We start from the raw sequence: 18,594 nt of genomic DNA, 5'->3' as shown, positions 1-18,594 counted from the left end.
AAGAAGCCACTGCAGGAGGGACCAAGAATTCCCTGTTTCATTCGTACAACAAATATGTATTGAGGACCCACTATGTGCCAGCAGCCGCCCTATGTGCTGAGAACATGCAAGAAAAAAGCAAGAGGTGGCTGTGCCTCCTGAAACTTAGATTCAGAGCCTCCCTTGATGCAGAAATGCCTCAGCATCTACTCACAGGGACGGCTGGTCAACAGCTCAGTGACCGAGTCACTGGACTCAACAGGAGAGAGGCTTGAGGCATCCACAAAGTAGCTCTGGCTTCCTATGCCACTAACAACCCTCCCCCCAACTGCCACTCATTCGGCAGCCTCGAGACCCCCCCAACTGTCCTTCATTGTAATTCTTTCCTGCCTGTCTTCCCCTCTCTCTCAGATCGCCTCATTTCCAACATCACCTCGCCTCCCAACTCTCAAGTGAAGGCTCCCAGAAACTTCTGCCCACCCCGTGGTATCCAGAAAACTGAACCGCAGCCACAACCTTTAGCTTCGCCTGTAATCCCAGCACTAGAGAGTCTAGGTTCGAGAAGCATGCCCTCCAGGCATGGATGGAGGGAAAGAAAGGGGCAGGCGAGAGAAAAAGAAGAAGGGGTGGGAGGCAGACAGTGAGCAGAAGCCAGCCTGGCTAAAACACGCTGGCCCCTGTGCGCCTGGACACAAGTTATTCATCATCTTTGCAGTGGTATTACTTGGCATCCACAACATTGCTATTATCTATGCCACTCAGACACACAGGATACAGTTCACATGGGACCACAGGGCTGTCGACCATGGAAAATGGTTCGTGAAGAACACCCACCGTGGCTCAGTACTTACCGAAGCAGAGTGGAGTTTTGGGTTTCTGCTTTGGGGTAGCTATGCTCACCTATACCAAATAAAGACAAAAGAGACATGACTGTGTTTCCAACATCATGAAAAAATAATGTTTACACATGTACATATAAATGTTATACATATGTATAAATATTTCATACATATAAAGAGCCTATCAAATGTACATTTGTACGTTTTGAAGAGCAATAATTGAGAGTCTTGCCTCAACCCCTTAAGAAACTGGCTTTATCAATCCTGCTCCTTAAAACAGTAGTTCCTGACCTTCCTAATGCTGAGACCCTTTAATATAATACAGTTCCTTATGTTGTGGTGACCCCCAACTATAAAATTATCTCATTGCTACTTCATAACTGTAATTTTGCTACTGCTATGAATTGTAATGTAAATATCTAATATGCATGATGTCCGCAATGTGATTCTCAGAGGTCGTGAGGTTGAGAAGCCCTGTCTTAGACACTCATTAAACCCCTTCTATGGTAGACTCTCTACCACCCTCATAACTATCTTGATGCCTGCCTGTGTTAATTTTGTCTCTGCAGAACACTTTAAAAGTCACTGGGTCGGGACAAGATTCTCTCTGAACCACAAGATCTAGCAGAGTCCCCATTCGTATCAGCAGGCTTCTATTACGCTTGCAAGAGCTAATCCCTTTTCCCTCAATAGTCTCCCAGCTGGTATTTCTTTGGACATACAAACTCTGATCACAGCAGAAAGAGGTGGGTCGGGGGAGGGTGGCAAGCACGCCTGTATTTAGATACGCTGTCCAAAGGCCTAGCTTTCTATGCTGGCCATGGACACGGGCAACTTGCCAGCAACCCAGAGAGCGAGCGGCTGACAGAGTGAGTGAGCTCACACTGGGTCTATTCAAGGGCAGGGCCTGAGAAAATGGGAATACTGGTGTACGGGAATACCAGCTTTTGCAATCCCCTCTCTTGTGTGGGTATTGCTGTCTATTTGCACAGGAGCCCGTATCTCTCAGGCTCATGTTCCATCAACACACTACAAAGATTTGGTGATTATCTTACATGCTGGTCCAGCCACACTGAACACTCCGTACATCCCACTCACTGGGGATGTCTAGTGAGGTCGCACCTCCCGTGGAACCTATCCACGTACAGTCACCATCCTGCCCTGGACACTGTTCTCTCAATCCCCTCTCTAGTCATCCTGGGTCTTCTTGTTCTCCTCTTAGGACTCTGGGACTTGGAATTAGAAGCAGGAATTACAGTCTTGAAGTGAAATTGATGCAGCCCAAAGTTGCTAAAAATCTAAGGTTGACTGACACACTGGTCTCTAGGCTCCTGTTGCTCTTGACCCTAAAGTCTTCCTAGAGACCCGCCTTGATTCCTTAGCCAAAATTAACATTGTCCCAAATACTCAACCAGGAACTGAGGTGGCACCCTATAAAATATCAAAAGAATAAACAGTAGAGGATGGCTTTGGAATCAGTCTCAAATCACAAGTTGTGTTACCTCCATGACACGTTCTGTTGAGAAAGGAATCATTAAGTCATGTTCCCATGGAGTTAACACAAGCATTGAATATGGCACTACAAGCAAGGGACCTAGCTGCATAGAATCTGCTCATCAGAGAGAGACTATTATTCCAGGCAAGGCAGCATGCATCTGTAATCCCAGCACTCAGGAGGCTCAGACAAAAGGATCTGGACTTTCAGCCATCCTAGGCTACACAGCAAGTTTCAGGCTAGCCTGGGTTACATGGGTGGACCTGGTCTTAAATCACACACCAATGCATGCACATGCACACACACAATAATAATAATAAATATATTATTGTTGTTATTTAAAATTTAAAAAAATGCATGGATTTCCGATGTTAATAATTAAATGCCTGCATAACATTACATCATCCTCAATGACAAGTATTTAAAGCATACAAGATGTCACATGACCCCTGTTTCTGAAGGCTCAAGGATGAAGGACTGCTTTTGCTGATGACCTTTCTGCTAGCAGAATGCCAAGGCTGCACAGGGCATCACCAGGGAGAGTCAGAGAATATGCCAATGTGTGTACGTTCAAGCCTCTGTATGATGAGGGAACCCTGAGGTGGAGGAGGCCCTGTGGCGGAAGAAAGTTCTGAGGAACCCGGAAGGGAGCCCACAAATCTGAGCTCTGACAGACTAGCAGAGGCAGCCATGTCTGCATACTTCGCAGGTAGCACTCAGGGGGCTGTCAGTCGTGGCTCTGAGCCACTTTGTTTCCCTGAGGTCCGGTCCCAGCCAGTTGCTGAGCTGCCGCCACTCAGGTCCCAGCTGCGGCCTTCAGGCAGCCTCCCGTCAGCGGCCAGGCTGTGCTGGGTTCCTGCCTTAACCCCCAAGTGTCACAGAGCTGCCTGTGTGCTGGCCCTACGGCACCCACCTGCCTCCCCGCTCCCTTCTCATCCCGCTGGCAATTTTGGTCCCAGAGATCCTCTCTCCTCGTATTTATCACCAACTGGACAGAGCGCCACAGGCTGACCCTTTCACCCGACATGGATTACAAACGCTCATGCTCGCTGCGCTGAGTAGTCAGCCTGGGAAACTGCCACCCATGCAGTTATCGTGAGAACCGGAGCTTCCAAAGGCAATACGTGGCCTTCTGCTTGTTCTTCTCTGTGTCCGTACTTGATAGGAAGTCCACAGGCATGTGCATTTATAGTGTGCTCGTGGCTTAGCGTGGAAGCATTGTCGGGAAAAGTGATTCATTGACAAACTAATGGGATTGGTCCCAGTTCTGACCTGCTCTCCATGGAACAGGATTGAGAACCTCTACAGACTGGCTTCTCCCTTAGTAACGCCAGGGTGAAAAGGTAAGCGCTCTTCTCACAGACACAGGACAGCAGGAGCAGACAACGAATTTGCCCACCTCTGACTACGTCCACAGAGAAAGGCTGCTCAGAACTCTGGCTTTGGCCTCTCTCCCTGACAGCCTGCCCCCCGGAGGTATGCACCGCCCCAAGCCACCTGCCACCTGTTGGCAATCATGCCAGGCCACAGCAGCCATCTTCAAACACAGGAAGAGAACAGAGGACCTGCAGGAAGCAGGGTGGCCACAGGTGGGTGAGGACATCCAACAGTCTGACTCAAGTGCGAGCACACCCAGGCACAAACATCCTCACACCACACGGTGGCCACAGTTGAGTCACTGCCCAACCGTGGTTTACTGGCAGGCCCTGTGAGCACGTCAACAGCAAGAGCGCGTCGGGATGTGAAGAACAGAGGGCCCAGGGGGGCCCCCACGCAGTGACGCACAAGAGTCGCTCGGTAGCTGGACAGCGTCGGGAGCTTTCGCTTATCAGATCAAACACAGACCTCTTTGGAGGGACACTGTGAGGGCCAGCCACACCCTGCCTGCCATCGAGGGGAAGGGGAGCTGGGGCCCCTCCAGCAGAAGAAACAAGAGCTGAATAAGGCCTGGGAGAACTGAAACATCGTTCCCTGTCAGGGGAGACCTGTCCCTCAAGGGGGCACTAATGTAAGAAGTCACCAACAGTCATCAGAGGACTTCGAGTTGGCACGTACGTCGGCCTATTTATCTGGAAAATGAGTCGATAATGCTTTATTGAACTATTCAGCACAGTGCTTCTTACCGACCAGTTCCTCATGGTGTGGTGACCCCACACACACACACACCATAAAGTTATTTTCGTTGCTACTTTATAACTGTAATCTTGCCACTGTTGTGGGTAGTAATGTAGGTAGTAATGTAAATATCTGTGTTTTCTGATGGTCTTAAGCGACCCCTGTGAAGGGGTCATTCGACACGCCCCCAGCCCCCCACCCCAGGCAAAGGGGTTTCGACCCACAGGTTGAGAACCACTGCTCTGGCATATCCATGCCCCTCACCCCCACCCCCCACACAAACAGTTAATAACCCCATTTTTTGGGGGGGGAAACCTGTTATCTATCAGAAGCCCTCATGAAACAGGTCCAGGCTGGGCAGAATTGGGGGCAGGAGGCGTGAAGATGTCTGGAATCGGGGAGAAGGGCTATAACAAAAAGGTAGCACCATGGGCCAGGTTCGGTTATTTTCTAGTTTGCCCAAAGACCGGTTCTGCTGCCATAATGCCCTGGGAACAGACACTTCCATCTCTGATTGCCTCTCTGGAGGACCCCTCCTCCCACACACCCCACCCCCCATGCCAGCCCCATCTTCCCCACAGGAGATCGGGGGACAAAGCAAGCCAGCACATCTGACACTGTGCAAACACTTGACCCTGGGAGTGACCAAAGGCTAACAAAAAAAACCGAGGACTCAGGAAGCCAGCAGCCCCAGGACCTGGGTACGTGTTCTGGCAGGGGGCTAGCTGGAGCAGTGGCCGGTGTAGGTTTTTCAAAGACGCGTGCAGGCTTGCCTGTCCCAGGAAGGGCGAAAAGTCAGGTCATCCCTTCTAAATGAAGCAAAGAACACTGAAAGCCTCATCTGGGCTGCATTTATAAATCATGATTCAGCAGGAGATTATATTCGCTCTTCCCTGGCCAAAAAAAAAAATCTTCCCAACCCCTCACACAGGGGAGATGGTTTCAGGTTTCAGTTTTCAGTTTTGACAGGGTTCTTCTCTGCTTCCCCTCTCTCAATTCCCGTTCTGGAGAAATGACCTCATGAGCTCACAGCCGATGAGAAGAGAGGGCCCCTGGGGGAGGGGGGAAGGGGAGGGGGAGGGGTGAGGGAGGGCGGGCGGCCCTGGCCTAGGGAGGCGGCCCCATTTCTTATCAAAAGGCATGCACAAATTGCCTGCAGCTGGGCTAGCAAAGCTGCACTTTTTAACCACTGCTCTTCCCCTGAGGCCATTATCTCCTGTCTTAATCGGCTCAGCCACTGCCCAGCGTCTTCTGCCTCGCGGAGATGGATCGGCCCAGTTCCGTCTGCAGCTGGCCGGCACGGGGATGATGCGCCTGGCGGGTCCAGCCGTCGTAGATGGCCGCTCCTCTCGGGACATCTCTTGACCCATCTCTTTGAAGCGTCCCCCGTGGGAGCGTGTCACAGATCCCCTTCAATCTGTTACCAGATGGAGCTGGTAGCTCCTTAGCTCAGCCCCCAGCCCCTGGGTCCTCAAAGTCCCCAGGGTGGGACCCCGCAGGAGAACTGGAGTGGGGGACGGAGACACTTCCGCTAGCTTTGGAGCTTGGCTGGGTGCCGCGGGGCTCCCTCCTCCTGCTCTCAGAAGAGACTCTAAATCCTCTGGCTTTTTTTTTTTTTTTTTTTAAATCAGGGCTGCATCATGGGTCAGCAGCAGTGGCTGCCCCAGGGAGGAGCCGCTCAAAGCCGCTGAATTCAGCAGTTATTTGTGGGCATCACCGAATGGCCCTAGCCCTGGTCTCAGGAGAACAGGAGTTAGTTGCTCTTGCCCCTGTTTGCATGCTGGATGAGGCCACAGACTGCCAGCTGCCTGCCCATGCTCTCTAGAAGGTACTCAGATGCTGAATGTGGTCCTGGCACATCTTAGGGCCTTGGTGGTGGTGGTGGTGGTGGTGGTGGTGGTGGTGGTGGTGGTGGTGGGTCTCCATCCTCCCTCCACTAGCATTCTGTCTGGAGAACTGGTAAAATTCCAGGAGTCCTGGGCCATTTCCAGTCCACTGCTCAGTAACTGTATACTTTGAGGGAATCTTTTACTGGATTAGGGTCATTGTCCCTGTGTCCCTTTGATCCCAGTTACAAAAAAAAAAAAAGGTCACATTCTACATCATGCTTTATTTTGGATGCAAAATGCCTTCCAAAGGCCAGTGGTAACATCTGGAACTTTTAGGAGTGGAAGCCCATGGGAGGTCCTTAAGTGATCAGGGGTACCCTCAGGAGAGATTATAGGTACCCAGTCCTTCTATAATTTGCTTCCTAGCCATGAGGTAAGAAGCTGGGCCCGCTCTATCATAATGTGCTGCCTCCCATGAACCCCACAGTCATGACTAAGACCTTGAACACAGTGACTCAGAGTAAACTTTTCTCCTTACAGACTATCTCAAATATTCCTATAGGTCTGGAGCGAAGGCTAACGGTCACATCCAACCACCACCGCCAGACAGCACCCCTTCCACAGGCAGTACCTGGGAAAGCAAAATGTGGACACCCCCCAAGGCTTACACCTCCAGGATGCGCAACTCCCCTCTTGCTTAGCCGGCAAACCTACTTCAAGAATGTGGCTTCCCAGCGGGCCCAACCAACATTACCTTCGAGATGTAAGTCAGCTGCAGAGATCCGACCGCTCCTGCCCCCGAGGCCAGGTTCTGAAAGACAAAGGTGTTTTCTTAAGATGCGAGGGCCCCCAAAGCAGCAGTAAGAGACAGGCCAGCGTTCCAGTTCAGTCTGTACCACTGAAGCCTCGGGAAAGTCACTGTCCTCACCTACAAAGCCCTGGTAATAACCCTGGATAACAGGTCTCCTGGGGGGAAACAGTAACGTTCACAGCATCCCCTCCGCTCTTATGGCCAGTTAGTCTAGGACAATGGTTAGCCGGTGTGTGGTTCGCCAGGCGACTGTGAAGACTTTTGACAGGCCCTCAGTTTCCCCTGCTGTAAAAACAGAGGCAATCTCTTGTGGAACTCACAACAGAGGGAACAGGGGCTGTCTCCGACTCTTTTACTAGCTTTTGGGACCTCACTTTTCATACTGGGTCCCCTTGCCCAGCCTTAATTCATGGGGAGGGGTTTAGTCTTACTGCAACTTGATACGCCATGTTTTGTTGATGTCCATGGGAGACCCGCCCTTTCCTGGATGAAGATGGAGGAGGAAATGGGGGTGGGAGGGGAGAAATAGGGGGACAGACTGAGAGGGGAGGATGGGGGGGAGGCTGAGACCAGGATGTAAAATAAACTAAATAGATGAATTTTTTTGAACATTAAATTAAAAATAAATAAAAATAGGTCAATTTGGGTAACAAAACAAAACAAACAAACAAAAAAAAAAAAAACAGAGGCAATCTGAGTTGCCTTTTCCTTTTTTGGGGGGTGAGAGTTAATAGAGGGATACTGTGACCCTCCTGCCATCACTTCCTGGGGGATGACATTACAAGCATGTGACACCACAACCGAGCTCTTGAAAACAATACTTAGATTAAAAAAAATGAGAAGTCCTGAGGACTGGACCCAAGTCTAAACACAAAATTCCATTTGTGCTTCATATACCCAGTATACAGATTTCCTGGGGACTGTGATTTTAGACAATGACTTTAGGTCCCTTGTGTTCTGATGGCAACATACCACATGAGCTGAGGTGTGGAATTTTCTACTTGCTATCACATCATACATTCAGAAAGTTGCAGGTTTGGGATCATTTCAGATTTGTGAAGTTTTAGGTGAGGGATGTTCTACCTGTAGCCCTACCCTTGGAATACAGCGATGAGGTGGAGTTAACGCAGGAGAGTGTTTCAGTGTGGAATTCCCCTGGCACACAGGGATGCTCTGCAAGCATGACCTATGACATCTTTTCTGCATGATTGCTCTTATTTGGCTTGCTTTGTCTCATTTATGTCATTTCAACACTCATTTCAGAACACACAGGATACAAACTCATATGATACAGATTGTTTTTAACATGCCTGTGGACTTATTTTACAGGACTATAATACACGCCAAGTGAAACCCATGTCTGAACACAAAAATCAAAACCACGAAGAAAATAGACCACGAACGCAGCAAGGATGGTTAAGGGTGTACTGTAGTGGGAATGCTGGCCGAGCATGGACAATATTCTGGGTTCCATCCCAGAACTGCAAAACGCAATACAGAAACAAATTAAAAAACAACAACAAAAAACCAGCAGGGAGCTCCAAATACTGAGTCAACAATATTCCACCATGACAGACCCTTCCTGCCTTCCTGATTTCTATTGCGAGAGGTGATATGAGGTAGTGACCAAGATTAGAAACCAGACCAATCAAGTTCCCAATAGATACGACTGAAAACCCATTCCCTTATCACCTGAGTCTGTCTGAGAACCCACCCCCACATCCTGAGAGTTCATTGAGAACCCACTTGCATAACCTGAGCCTGCAGCTCCAAATGAACACCATTCTGCTCCAGGAAAACAACGGACGCCCTCACTAAATGGGGCTATCTCAAAGCAATGAAGGCACAAAGTCCCAGATAAGAAGAGTTAGAAAATTCACTTAAGCACTAACCGTGAAATGGTCTACCATTCCAGAAGACTGCCTTAAGAAATGCCGTGGCTGGAGAGATGGCTCAGGGGTTAAGTGTACCTGCTGCTCTTGCCGAGGACCCCGTTCGGTTCCCTACACCTACACTACAAGGCGGCTCTTAACTGCCTGTAACGCCAGTTCCAGGGGATCTGATGTCCTCTTATGACTTCATAGGCACCAAACCCACATGGTGCACAGATATACATGCAGACAAAACACCATATACATAAGATAAAATAATAAAGCTTTTAATTAAAAGAAATTTAAAAAAAGAAATATCTTAGATTTGGGAAGAACCTTCTAGCCCATTGTCTAAAATAACAGATCTCTGAAGTCAACTAAATGTGTTAAATTTTCTGTTTATAAGAAAATGGATAGGGGCCAGGCGGTGGTGGCACATGCCTTTAATCCTGGCACTTAGGAGGCGGAGGCAAGAGGGTCTCTATGAGTTTGAGGCCAGCCTGGGCTACAGAGCAAGTTCTAGGACATCCAAGGCTACACAAAAAAACCCTATCTTGAAAAATCAAAAAAGAAAAAAGAAAGAGAGGGAGGGAGGGAGGAGGAGGAGGAAGGAAGGAAGGAAGGAAGGAAGGAAGGAAGGAAGGAAGGAAGGAAGGAAGGAAGGAAGGAAGAATGGATAAGGATAACACAGCCATTTAAGAAAACCCTGAATCTCTGTGAAAAGACCTTAAAAAAAAAAAAAAAGACTCAATTACCTTTTCCACATGAAACATTATGTCTGAAAAATGCCTTTGAGGGAATAAGAGTATAGTTCAGTGGTAGAGCATTTTCCAAGCATGAATGAGGCCTTGAGTATCACCCCAAGTTCTGTAAAAACGAAATAAATAAAAGCCACCCTGGAATACTCAGATTAGCATTCATTTTATTTATCCATTGTTAAACTTCATAATGGCTAAATCTGTTGAAAGGAAATCTTGATTGTGTTAAGAAAGACAGGTTCTGCCATTCCCAAATCAAAATCCAAACGGCGCCATCACTGTCCAAGACTAAGGAGAGATGGCCTAAGGGGCCCCGAACCACTCTGGGCAAAGACTCAGCTGTGCTGGGTGGCAGAAGGAAGCCTGTGTCTCCACAGCCTCACTGTGGCCAAGAGCTCCAAGCACACGTGGGCTTTCAGGTCTCCTAGAAGCCACCACATTCTAACTGTAGCATTAACACTCTCTGACTGCAGACAAGACTTTCCCTGTAAAATCTAGATGATAAACTGTGCCGGGAGAATTATATGAAAATAGGGTGACCACAGCCCAGGGAGGCCGTGGGCCCCTCAACCAAGCTAATTACAAGATGCAAACACCAGGATCTGGGGCTACTCTTAAATAACTGCTCTCCTCACCCCAAACCACATCTCGAAGCCTCTGGAGGCCCAGTCCTGAATCATGAGTGAAGTAAGATGGGGGAACGATTCGGACTCTAAGCCACATGTAATGACAGGGGGAGATCAGATTTCGAGGACGTCAGCCTTCTGCTCTGGTCTCTGATGCCTCCTCCCAGTCACAGGGATGTGCTGCCGAGTTACCCAGGGGATGAGGGTGGGGGGTACTCATGTATACTCCACCCTTTCTGCTCCGAGGCAGATAAACGCTCTCTCCATCCCAAGAAGCCAGGAAAACATGACAAATGTCTGAAAAGCTGTTTGCCCACCACCTCCTACCCACCCAAGGGGGGTGAGGGAACATCCCTAGGATTCCCGAGGCTTCAGAGCCAAAGTGAGACTCAGCGTCCACTCCAGTTAACTAGATCTAGAAGTTTAATGGCAATAGCTCCTTGTCATGGCGGCACCCAGACAGTCCTCAAGCAGACACTTCCTGATCTAGTGAGGTTGCACCAAAAAGGCCTGAGCAACCAGGTGCCAGGGCAAGAAGCCCAGAAATCATCAGGTGCCAGAGTACAGGGGGAGGACCCCAGTGTTGTGTCCTGGAATGGAGGGTTAAACTCAGGACCCTCCTGACGCCTTCACTGACTCCGGCCAGCTGCAGGCTCCTGTCTCTCAACCCACAGATGGAACCTGGACTTTGGTGCAGACTCAAACCCGTGGGAAATCCACTCAAGAAAGTTCTGGCTCAGGCTTCCCCCTCAAAATGCCGAGTCTAAATCAAGTGGGATGGGTTAGTAGGCACACATTTCAAAACACTAAATGGACCCAAGTTTAAGAGCAGCTGACCAAGGGGACAAAACCTAGATGTGTTGCTATTTTCCCATGAGTCTTGTCTTTTCTGAGTACACTAACCACACTCTAAGCTTACCGAGGACATGACTGGGAACAGCAAGATGAAGGCATCTTGCGATGCTGGGTGTCTGTAGCTCCAGCACATGGGAGGTGAGGTAGAGGCAGGATGCCATCCTCTCCTCTGAACAGATGTGGTCCCCACACAGGAAGGTTTGGAAAATGCACTTTATTTACTTACTATTTAGGTCCTAGAGATTGGACCTGGATTCTTCATGAGTGCCTGGCACATAATTTAACCCTGAGATAAATAGCCACTCCCCTACTTTTAAATGGGGGGACTTATACTTGTGGAATCACCTCGGGAGGTTTTCGAATTGATACATAAATAACCCTGTATCTGGGGACACAGCATGACGATTCAGCACACGCCCACAATTGTCATGATCAGACCAAGGTGTGTGTCTGCGGAAGTCAGACCAAGAACGGCTGCCACAGACTCCCATGCTTGAACACTTGGTCCCCAGTCGGTACAACTGTCCGGGGAAGACTGGGTGTGGCCTTGGTGGAGGAGGTGTTCACTGGTGGTGGGCTGTGACGTTTCAAAAGCCCACACTATGCTCAGCGAGTCTCTCTGTGCCTCCTACTCTTGGATCGAGATGTGAGCTCTCAGCTGTTCCTGCCGCCCTGCCTTCGACCCTCCATCAGGGATTCCACCCCTCTAAAACCGGAAGTCCAATTCAGTGCTTGCTTTTCTTAGTTGCCTTGGTCATGATGCTTTGTCACAGTAACTGAAAAGTAACTAAGACACTGGCATGTCTGTCCTTTTGAACATTTTTCATTTCCATGTGATGCAAACATTCAAAATTCTCTCCACCAGCTATTTTGAAATAAACAGCTAGTTTCCATAGTTGCCCTGATATGCTATAGAATGAGGCTTCTTTCTCTTTCCCTTTCTCTTTCTCTCTCTCTCTTTCTCTTTCTTTCTCTCTCTTTCTTTCTCTTTCTCTCTCTTTCTCTCTTTCTTTCTCTTTCATAAGGTTTCACTGTATTGCTCAAGCTGATTTATTAGGGGATGATTTTTTTAAATTACATTTTGTCTGCCTGTCTGTCTGTCCATCCGTCCGTCTATGTGTATACATGCCATGTTGTATGTATTATGGTCAGAGAACATCTTGCATGGGTCACAGGAGTTGGTTTTCTCATTCTACCAAACTCAAGTTTTCAGGATTGGTGGCAAACGCCTTTACCCACTGAAACACCCAGCCCTAACGGGGCAGTTCTTAAGCCAACAAATACCATGGTGGCTTCCCACACGTTTGCGTGATCTGGAAGAGGCTCCAGACACCTGTGTGTTCTCGGTGCTCCTTGGGAATCCCCTGTGTCGCCGGGCTGGAGGCCCTGTGCTGGGAAAAACAGCGGCTGGAGTTGAGTAGGCCCTGGGGAAATGCAAGGCCACACCTGGCCAGCCGCCCTTAGAGAGGAGCACAGCTCCAGCAGTCTTCAGGGAAGAGGATGGGAAGAGGGGTGGGTGGGCAAAGGAAACCAGAGAACTTCACCAAGTCGTTGCCTGCCACCCTGTGTGAGGCCCGTAAGTCAAAAGTGGCCTCTACATCTCTTAGACTTGTGAATTTTCTGGAGTTGTGTAGGACACGGGGTAGGTTCCTGTGAACTAAGAGGGGACCTTAAGAAGACCATGAAAACACCTTGTGTTTTGTTCAATATCCCTTCAGCCAGCAAGGACTTCAAAAGACTGGAGCAAGACATGGTCTCTTCCAGGACCGAGACAGGAGCTGAACTGCTCACAAAGCGGGTGCCTCCCCCTTTGGCCGGCCTGTAGACACAGCAGCACCTCACGCCAAAGGACAAACTTGACTCCATTTCCCATCTCCTAGCGAGAGTAACGAAGAGCATAGAAAACAGCCAGATCCAACTAAGGATTCATAAATCCACAGGATGTCAGCTCTGCAGGCGCCACCGATACCGCATTGCCTACCATGCCCCTCTGCGTGTCTTCTGCAGGGAGCCCAGCGAAAACAGAGCTCATCACCCCAGCTGCAACCTGCTGCTCTGGAGAGCACAGCATGGGAAACAAGGAAGAGGGACTACTGTACCTACATGCTGCTAAGTCTCCACGATCCCATTTCACAGATGCAGAAGTCCGGGGGCCCTGCAGGTGAGGCCCCTGGCCCGAGCTCATACAGATAGCAAGTCAGGCCAGAATTCAAACCCAACCCTTCTGGACTCCCAGCTCCTCCGTGGCACGTTCCTCCCTGCCAGGCCACTTCCCCTGGAACCATATCTACCAGTTGATTATCAATGAAAGGTAAATAGGAGAGCAGGAGAAGCAAGGTTAGACTGAGCAAGGCCTTAGATAGTTAGTTGCCCAAGCTGGGGCTAGGCAGGAACTAGTCTAACTGGCTCTTGGGTGCCAACCAAGCTCCACAAGACCAGAGGCTGAGGTGTGGGAAGGGTGCCCAGCCACCAGCAAGGAGCCCAGCAGGCATCAGTAACTGCTGCTGGCTGCCAGTAGGAAAAAATAAAAAAGACTATAGGAGAACCCAGGTCGCAATCTCATGCCTAGGGCGTGAACTAAACCAGCTTTCCACACCAAAGCCAAGACCATCCAGGCTCACAGAGAAGCACCTGTGGCAAGATGGCAAGAGCGTAAGCTGCCCAGACCTGCATTCCACGGCCCGTCTGGCATGAGAGAGCAGCTAACTAGAAACGAGCTTTGCCGGGCACCAGCTACCCAGGGCAGTTCTTGACCTCCACCCAGTAGATTTACTTCCTATTAAAAACGTGTTGGCCCACAATGTGCCCATGGCTGCTTTCCCCATTCTCTGGTGCCCAGTATGTGTTTTAACCTAGCCCTGTGTGAGCAGTTCGTGTCGTAAGATACAGTGCGGGGTGAACACTCTGGCGCTGGGTCTCTTGTCCTGGCTGACTGTGCACCTTCTTAGACAGGATGAGGCTCTGGGGAGGAGCCGCATGACCTCCATATTCCTTGCATTGCTCTTCCAACCTGGTCTTCATAGACGCCTAGAGACAGGTGGATCTGAGGCTGTCAGGAACCTGAATGGTTCTCAAGCCCCTTCAGGCCAGCTTCCTCCATCTCCATCAGCTGGCCTCCACATTCTCATCGGCTCCCCTCCCAGCTTCCCCATCTGGATCAATGGCTCCACATCCTCTCTCTAGTCAACTAGATAGGAAACGTTTTTATTATAAATACACAAGGTTTATTGTTTTTTTTTTTTAAATACAGCTAGGTATACAAATTATCCCTGGTGGGGAAAAAGCTTGACTTTAAACGAAGAGAAAATAACTGTCATGTACACTATTTAAATGTCGAGCTGAAGGAACACAGTATTACCCTATTGTGACTTTCGGTCACTTTTAACTGTTATTTAAGGATTAGCAAGATGCAACATGGGAGGGCTTGGGTGTGTTTTGCCCCCACCATCTCCTAACAGGGATGGCTCTACTGCCTTATACCTACCTGACACACCCAAGCATCTCACGAACCCAAAGCAATGAAGTAAAGTCCTACAGCAAACACTAGCCATCCACCAGACAGCTGGCAGGTCACGTGCTACTCCCGGTTAACTAACATTTACTAAGCACCTCCTACTTTCCAGGCCCCCAAACATTACAAAAGTCTCAAGCCATCCTTGAAGACACTACATAACTTTTTTTTTTAATTTTTGTTTCTTGTTTTGTTTTCATTTAACAGAAGAGAACGCCCAGTCAGGCTAACAGGCGCTTGCTCAGAGCTGAGTAACGGGCTGAACCATGCTCACTGTCAGTGTCAGGAGACTCAGTTTACTTCTCACAATTGTCTTCTTAACATCCTCTTTTGTTTGTTTGTTTCTGAGACAGGGTTTCTCTGTATAGCCCTAGTCATCCTGGAACTCACCCTGTAGACCAGGCTAGCCTTGAGCTCACAGAGATCCTCCTGCCTCTGATCTCCCAAGCGCTGGGATTAAAGGCATGAGCCACCATCACTTGGCTTAACCTAGTCTTTGTTATCACATTTCTTTTCTTAAATGTGTCTGCTATGAACAGCACATTCATCTACATCATCATGGCTCCTCTTTCATGGGGAACAATACTCCTGTCCCCCTAGGTTCATCACCACTCATCTGTAATCCCTTGGTTATCAACCTGAACCATATGTGGGGATGTATAACACTAACTATGATGATGAATTTGAAATTTAGACAAAGCATAAGCACACACTTGGTTTGGCACTAAGCACATAGAGTTTGGTTGGGGGCTAAGTTTGACAACCTGGGTTCTATTCCTTGAACCCACATGGGAAAAAGAAAGAACCAACTCCCACAAATTGCCTTCTGACCCCAACATGTACACAGTGACCTGTGTATTGTCATGTGCACACACACATAATATAGAAGTGTTTAAATGCTTCCGATGGCTTCTAAGCTATATAGGCTTATAACTCACCCCATTAAAATTTTCTTCTGTAAGTTGCATTAACCGTGGTGGGTTTTTTTGTCACAGCAACAGGAGAGAACTAAGACACATGTATAGTTAGTATATCAACCGCAGAAAGTCTATCTTTAAAACAAAACAACAAAAGAAAAAAACCACAACAAAAATTTAAAAGACAAAAATGTGAGACCATGAAAAAGAAAAGACTTTCCCAAGCCAATTGCAAAAGAGTTGAAAGTTCCAAGATGCCTCTCCTTGTGGGGGCTCCGTGGGCAGACACCGAAGAGGCCACTGAAGAGGCCACCGAAGAGGCCACCGAAGAGGCCACCGGTCAGGCTGCTGCCTGCGGAGGGGCTGGAGCCAGAGGACAGGGACAGGACACAGAGATGTCACCAGCTCTACTTTTCTACACTGAATTTACATCAGATGTTTGTGTTTTCAATGAAGTTATTTCCTGGGTCTTAGCATTTGGACAGGCTGACAATGTAGAAGCTTTTAAAGCACCGAGAGACCCCAAACCTTTCCAAAGGAGCTTTCTGAAACAAAAACACAACTCTTAAAACACTGTTTTCACTTGGCCTTTAGGGAAACAGTACAGCTGTACATCATAACATCATAAGGTACAGATTAGTAGGCTCTCCCCTCATGTTGTATTCTTTCCACTAAAATGAACCCAATATCCACCTTGTTGTGCTCTTTGCCTGGCCAGTGGAAAGACCTGCTTTTAGTCTGGTTTGCTGGTTTGCTGTTTGGTTGGCTGGTTTAAACAAAGCAAAAGTCTATTACTGGGGTCCCAGATTTACTAGGAGACATGCAATCTTTGGGGATATCATGATGATCCATAATTCACATGATGGCCTGTGTAGAAGAAGTATACCAAAATAATGTTTTTGGACAAGGAGGAAAAAAAATACACTCTACTGAGTGATCCTACCAAGAACCATCATCAAATGTCCTATCATTGCCATGCTTTGGTTTACTCTTATTCATGGCTGTATAATTTAGTCTTGCATTTAGCCATGTGGGTGGACACTGGCATTACTGAACACGAGTGTGGCTGAGCAGCTGAGACTAGGTCATCATTCACAGGTCACTACAGAGTAGAGGAGCCCCAATTAAGAATTTCATCTTCTTGATCATGAGAGGGACCAACACTCAATTAGAAGTAAAACTGCCAACGTCTGAGAGTGTAGCTCATTGGTACAGGATTTACCCAACACATGCCAAGTTCTGGGTTTAATCTCCAGCATTACCAACACATGCGCACACACCCCTGCTCGTATAACTTGAAGGCAATTTAGACAATGTTTCAAGAGTCATTGCCAAGCGTGGTGACAGACTAGCGCATGCCTGTAATCCAGCAGCTCTATTCAAGAGGCTGAGGCAAGAGAATCACAAAATCATTCCTGCCTGGGCAACTCAGCAAGACCTTGTCTCAAAATAAATAAAACGTGGTCAGTGGACAAGCACTTGCCTACTATGAATGAGACCCAAAGTTCAACCCCCAGAACTGAAAACATAAAAAACAACAACAACAACAAAAAAGAAAACTATTGCTTAAATGGAAGATCACCGGGTTTTAGAGAGATTAGCTATACTGCAAGTTCCATTCTGTATCTACAATTGACAGTATGCTATTATGAGTATAGCAATTTGCTAAAAAGGGGAAACTTCATGCTAACGATGATTACTGCAAGAACAAAAGAATTATTGTTTGCTTGACATTGTCAGCATATTGACTTTTAAACACATTAGACAATTCAGTGGCCTAATCAATAACGTTGGTACTTTCCACTTAGGCAAGGCCATTTTAGGTACTGGGTTCCATCGTCAGGTTGGTACCACCCCTATCTGTGACTGAAAACCTTAACTCCTTACCTCACACTGATTCAAAACACAACCGTTCAAAGCCTCAAAGCCATACCCAGTTCATGCAGTGTTCTGATTCCTCTCCTCCCTGTGGCCCAGCACACCTCCCCACCTCCCGGAAGACGCTGTGGCCTGGCTCCCAGGTCCCCTCTGCTCTGCCTCAGGGGACTGGCCATGGGTCTCTAGAAGCCACTCTAGTTACATTTGCAGAACTGTAGTCACTGGTGGTCAGCACAGACATGAAGGAGCCCGGTTCTTCCGGGGCAACTCTAAAGCTCACACAGAGCTCCCAGGAGGCCAGGCTGAGCTGTTCCTTCTGACTGCCGCCTGAGCACACAGCCCTGTGTGGCTTCCTCTTTTCCCAGGCTTCCCATCACTCCTAGGTCCTGAGGAAGCATTTCTTTAATGAAGAACTCATCTACACATCTTTGTCTGGGCACCCGGCTACTCAACATAAGGACTTCTTCTGGGGACGCTAACCTCAAGCATCCCTTTAGCTAGGTGACCTCACATGCTTTCCTATGTCCCCATGACGACTGCTGTCTCCCTCCCCTTCCTCTTCAACTCTGACTGGGTCAAAGTGGCACAACCGTTAAATGAGACTTTGTACATAAAAACATGTCAAAACCCACCAATGCTCCGAAAGTCTGAACAACGTTTAATAATTATCACTCTAAATCACCCAGCCTCCACAATCTGGCCCCAGTTGGGTGGGATGGTATATGCTCATAATCCTAAAACTCAGGACACAGAAGCAAGAGGCTTGTCAGTTCAAGTCCAGGCTAGGCTACACCGTATAAGATACTGTCTTAAAAATAAACTCTAGCCAGGCAGTGGTGGTGCACGCCTTTAATCCCAGCACTAGGGAGGCAGAGGCAGGTGGATCTCTGTGAGTTCCAGGCCAGCCTGGTCTACAGAGCGAGATCCAGGAAAGGTGCAAAGCTACACAGAGAAACCGTCTCAAAAAAAAAAAACAAAAAAAAAAAGAAAAAGAAAAAGAAAAAAATAAACTCTAAAGAAAATTAAAAGATGATAATCTAGTGTCAACTTCCCCATGAAGAGGTGGCTCACAGTTCTCTCTATGCCAATTCTATGTGGTCACCTACCTCC

The 18,594-nt window shown here is 48.2% G+C and overlaps 1 protein-coding gene across 2 annotated transcripts in view; it reads right to left on the bottom strand.

Annotated features, from left to right (window-relative positions):
- Nucleotides 1–18,594, bottom strand: part of Plekha2 (pleckstrin homology domain containing A2) — a 59,659-nt gene that overhangs the window by 23,901 nt on the left and 17,164 nt on the right. For both annotated transcript variants that reach the window (XM_006982955.4, XM_016001529.3), the window contains exons 3-4: nt 7,012–7,068; nt 831–879 (exon numbers count right to left, since the gene is read on the bottom strand). In XM_006982955.4, the coding sequence (XP_006983017.1) occupies nt 831–879; nt 7,012–7,068 (106 nt within the window). The remainder of the gene's footprint in view (nt 1–830; nt 880–7,011; nt 7,069–18,594) is intronic.

Source organism: Peromyscus maniculatus, chromosome 17 (genome assembly GCF_049852395.1).
Source record: "Peromyscus maniculatus bairdii isolate BWxNUB_F1_BW_parent chromosome 17, HU_Pman_BW_mat_3.1, whole genome shotgun sequence".
NCBI lineage: Eukaryota > Metazoa > Chordata > Mammalia > Rodentia > Cricetidae > Peromyscus > Peromyscus maniculatus.
Note: the sequence above shows the minus strand (reverse complement) of the source record. Positions and strands in the feature narration are given on the sequence as shown.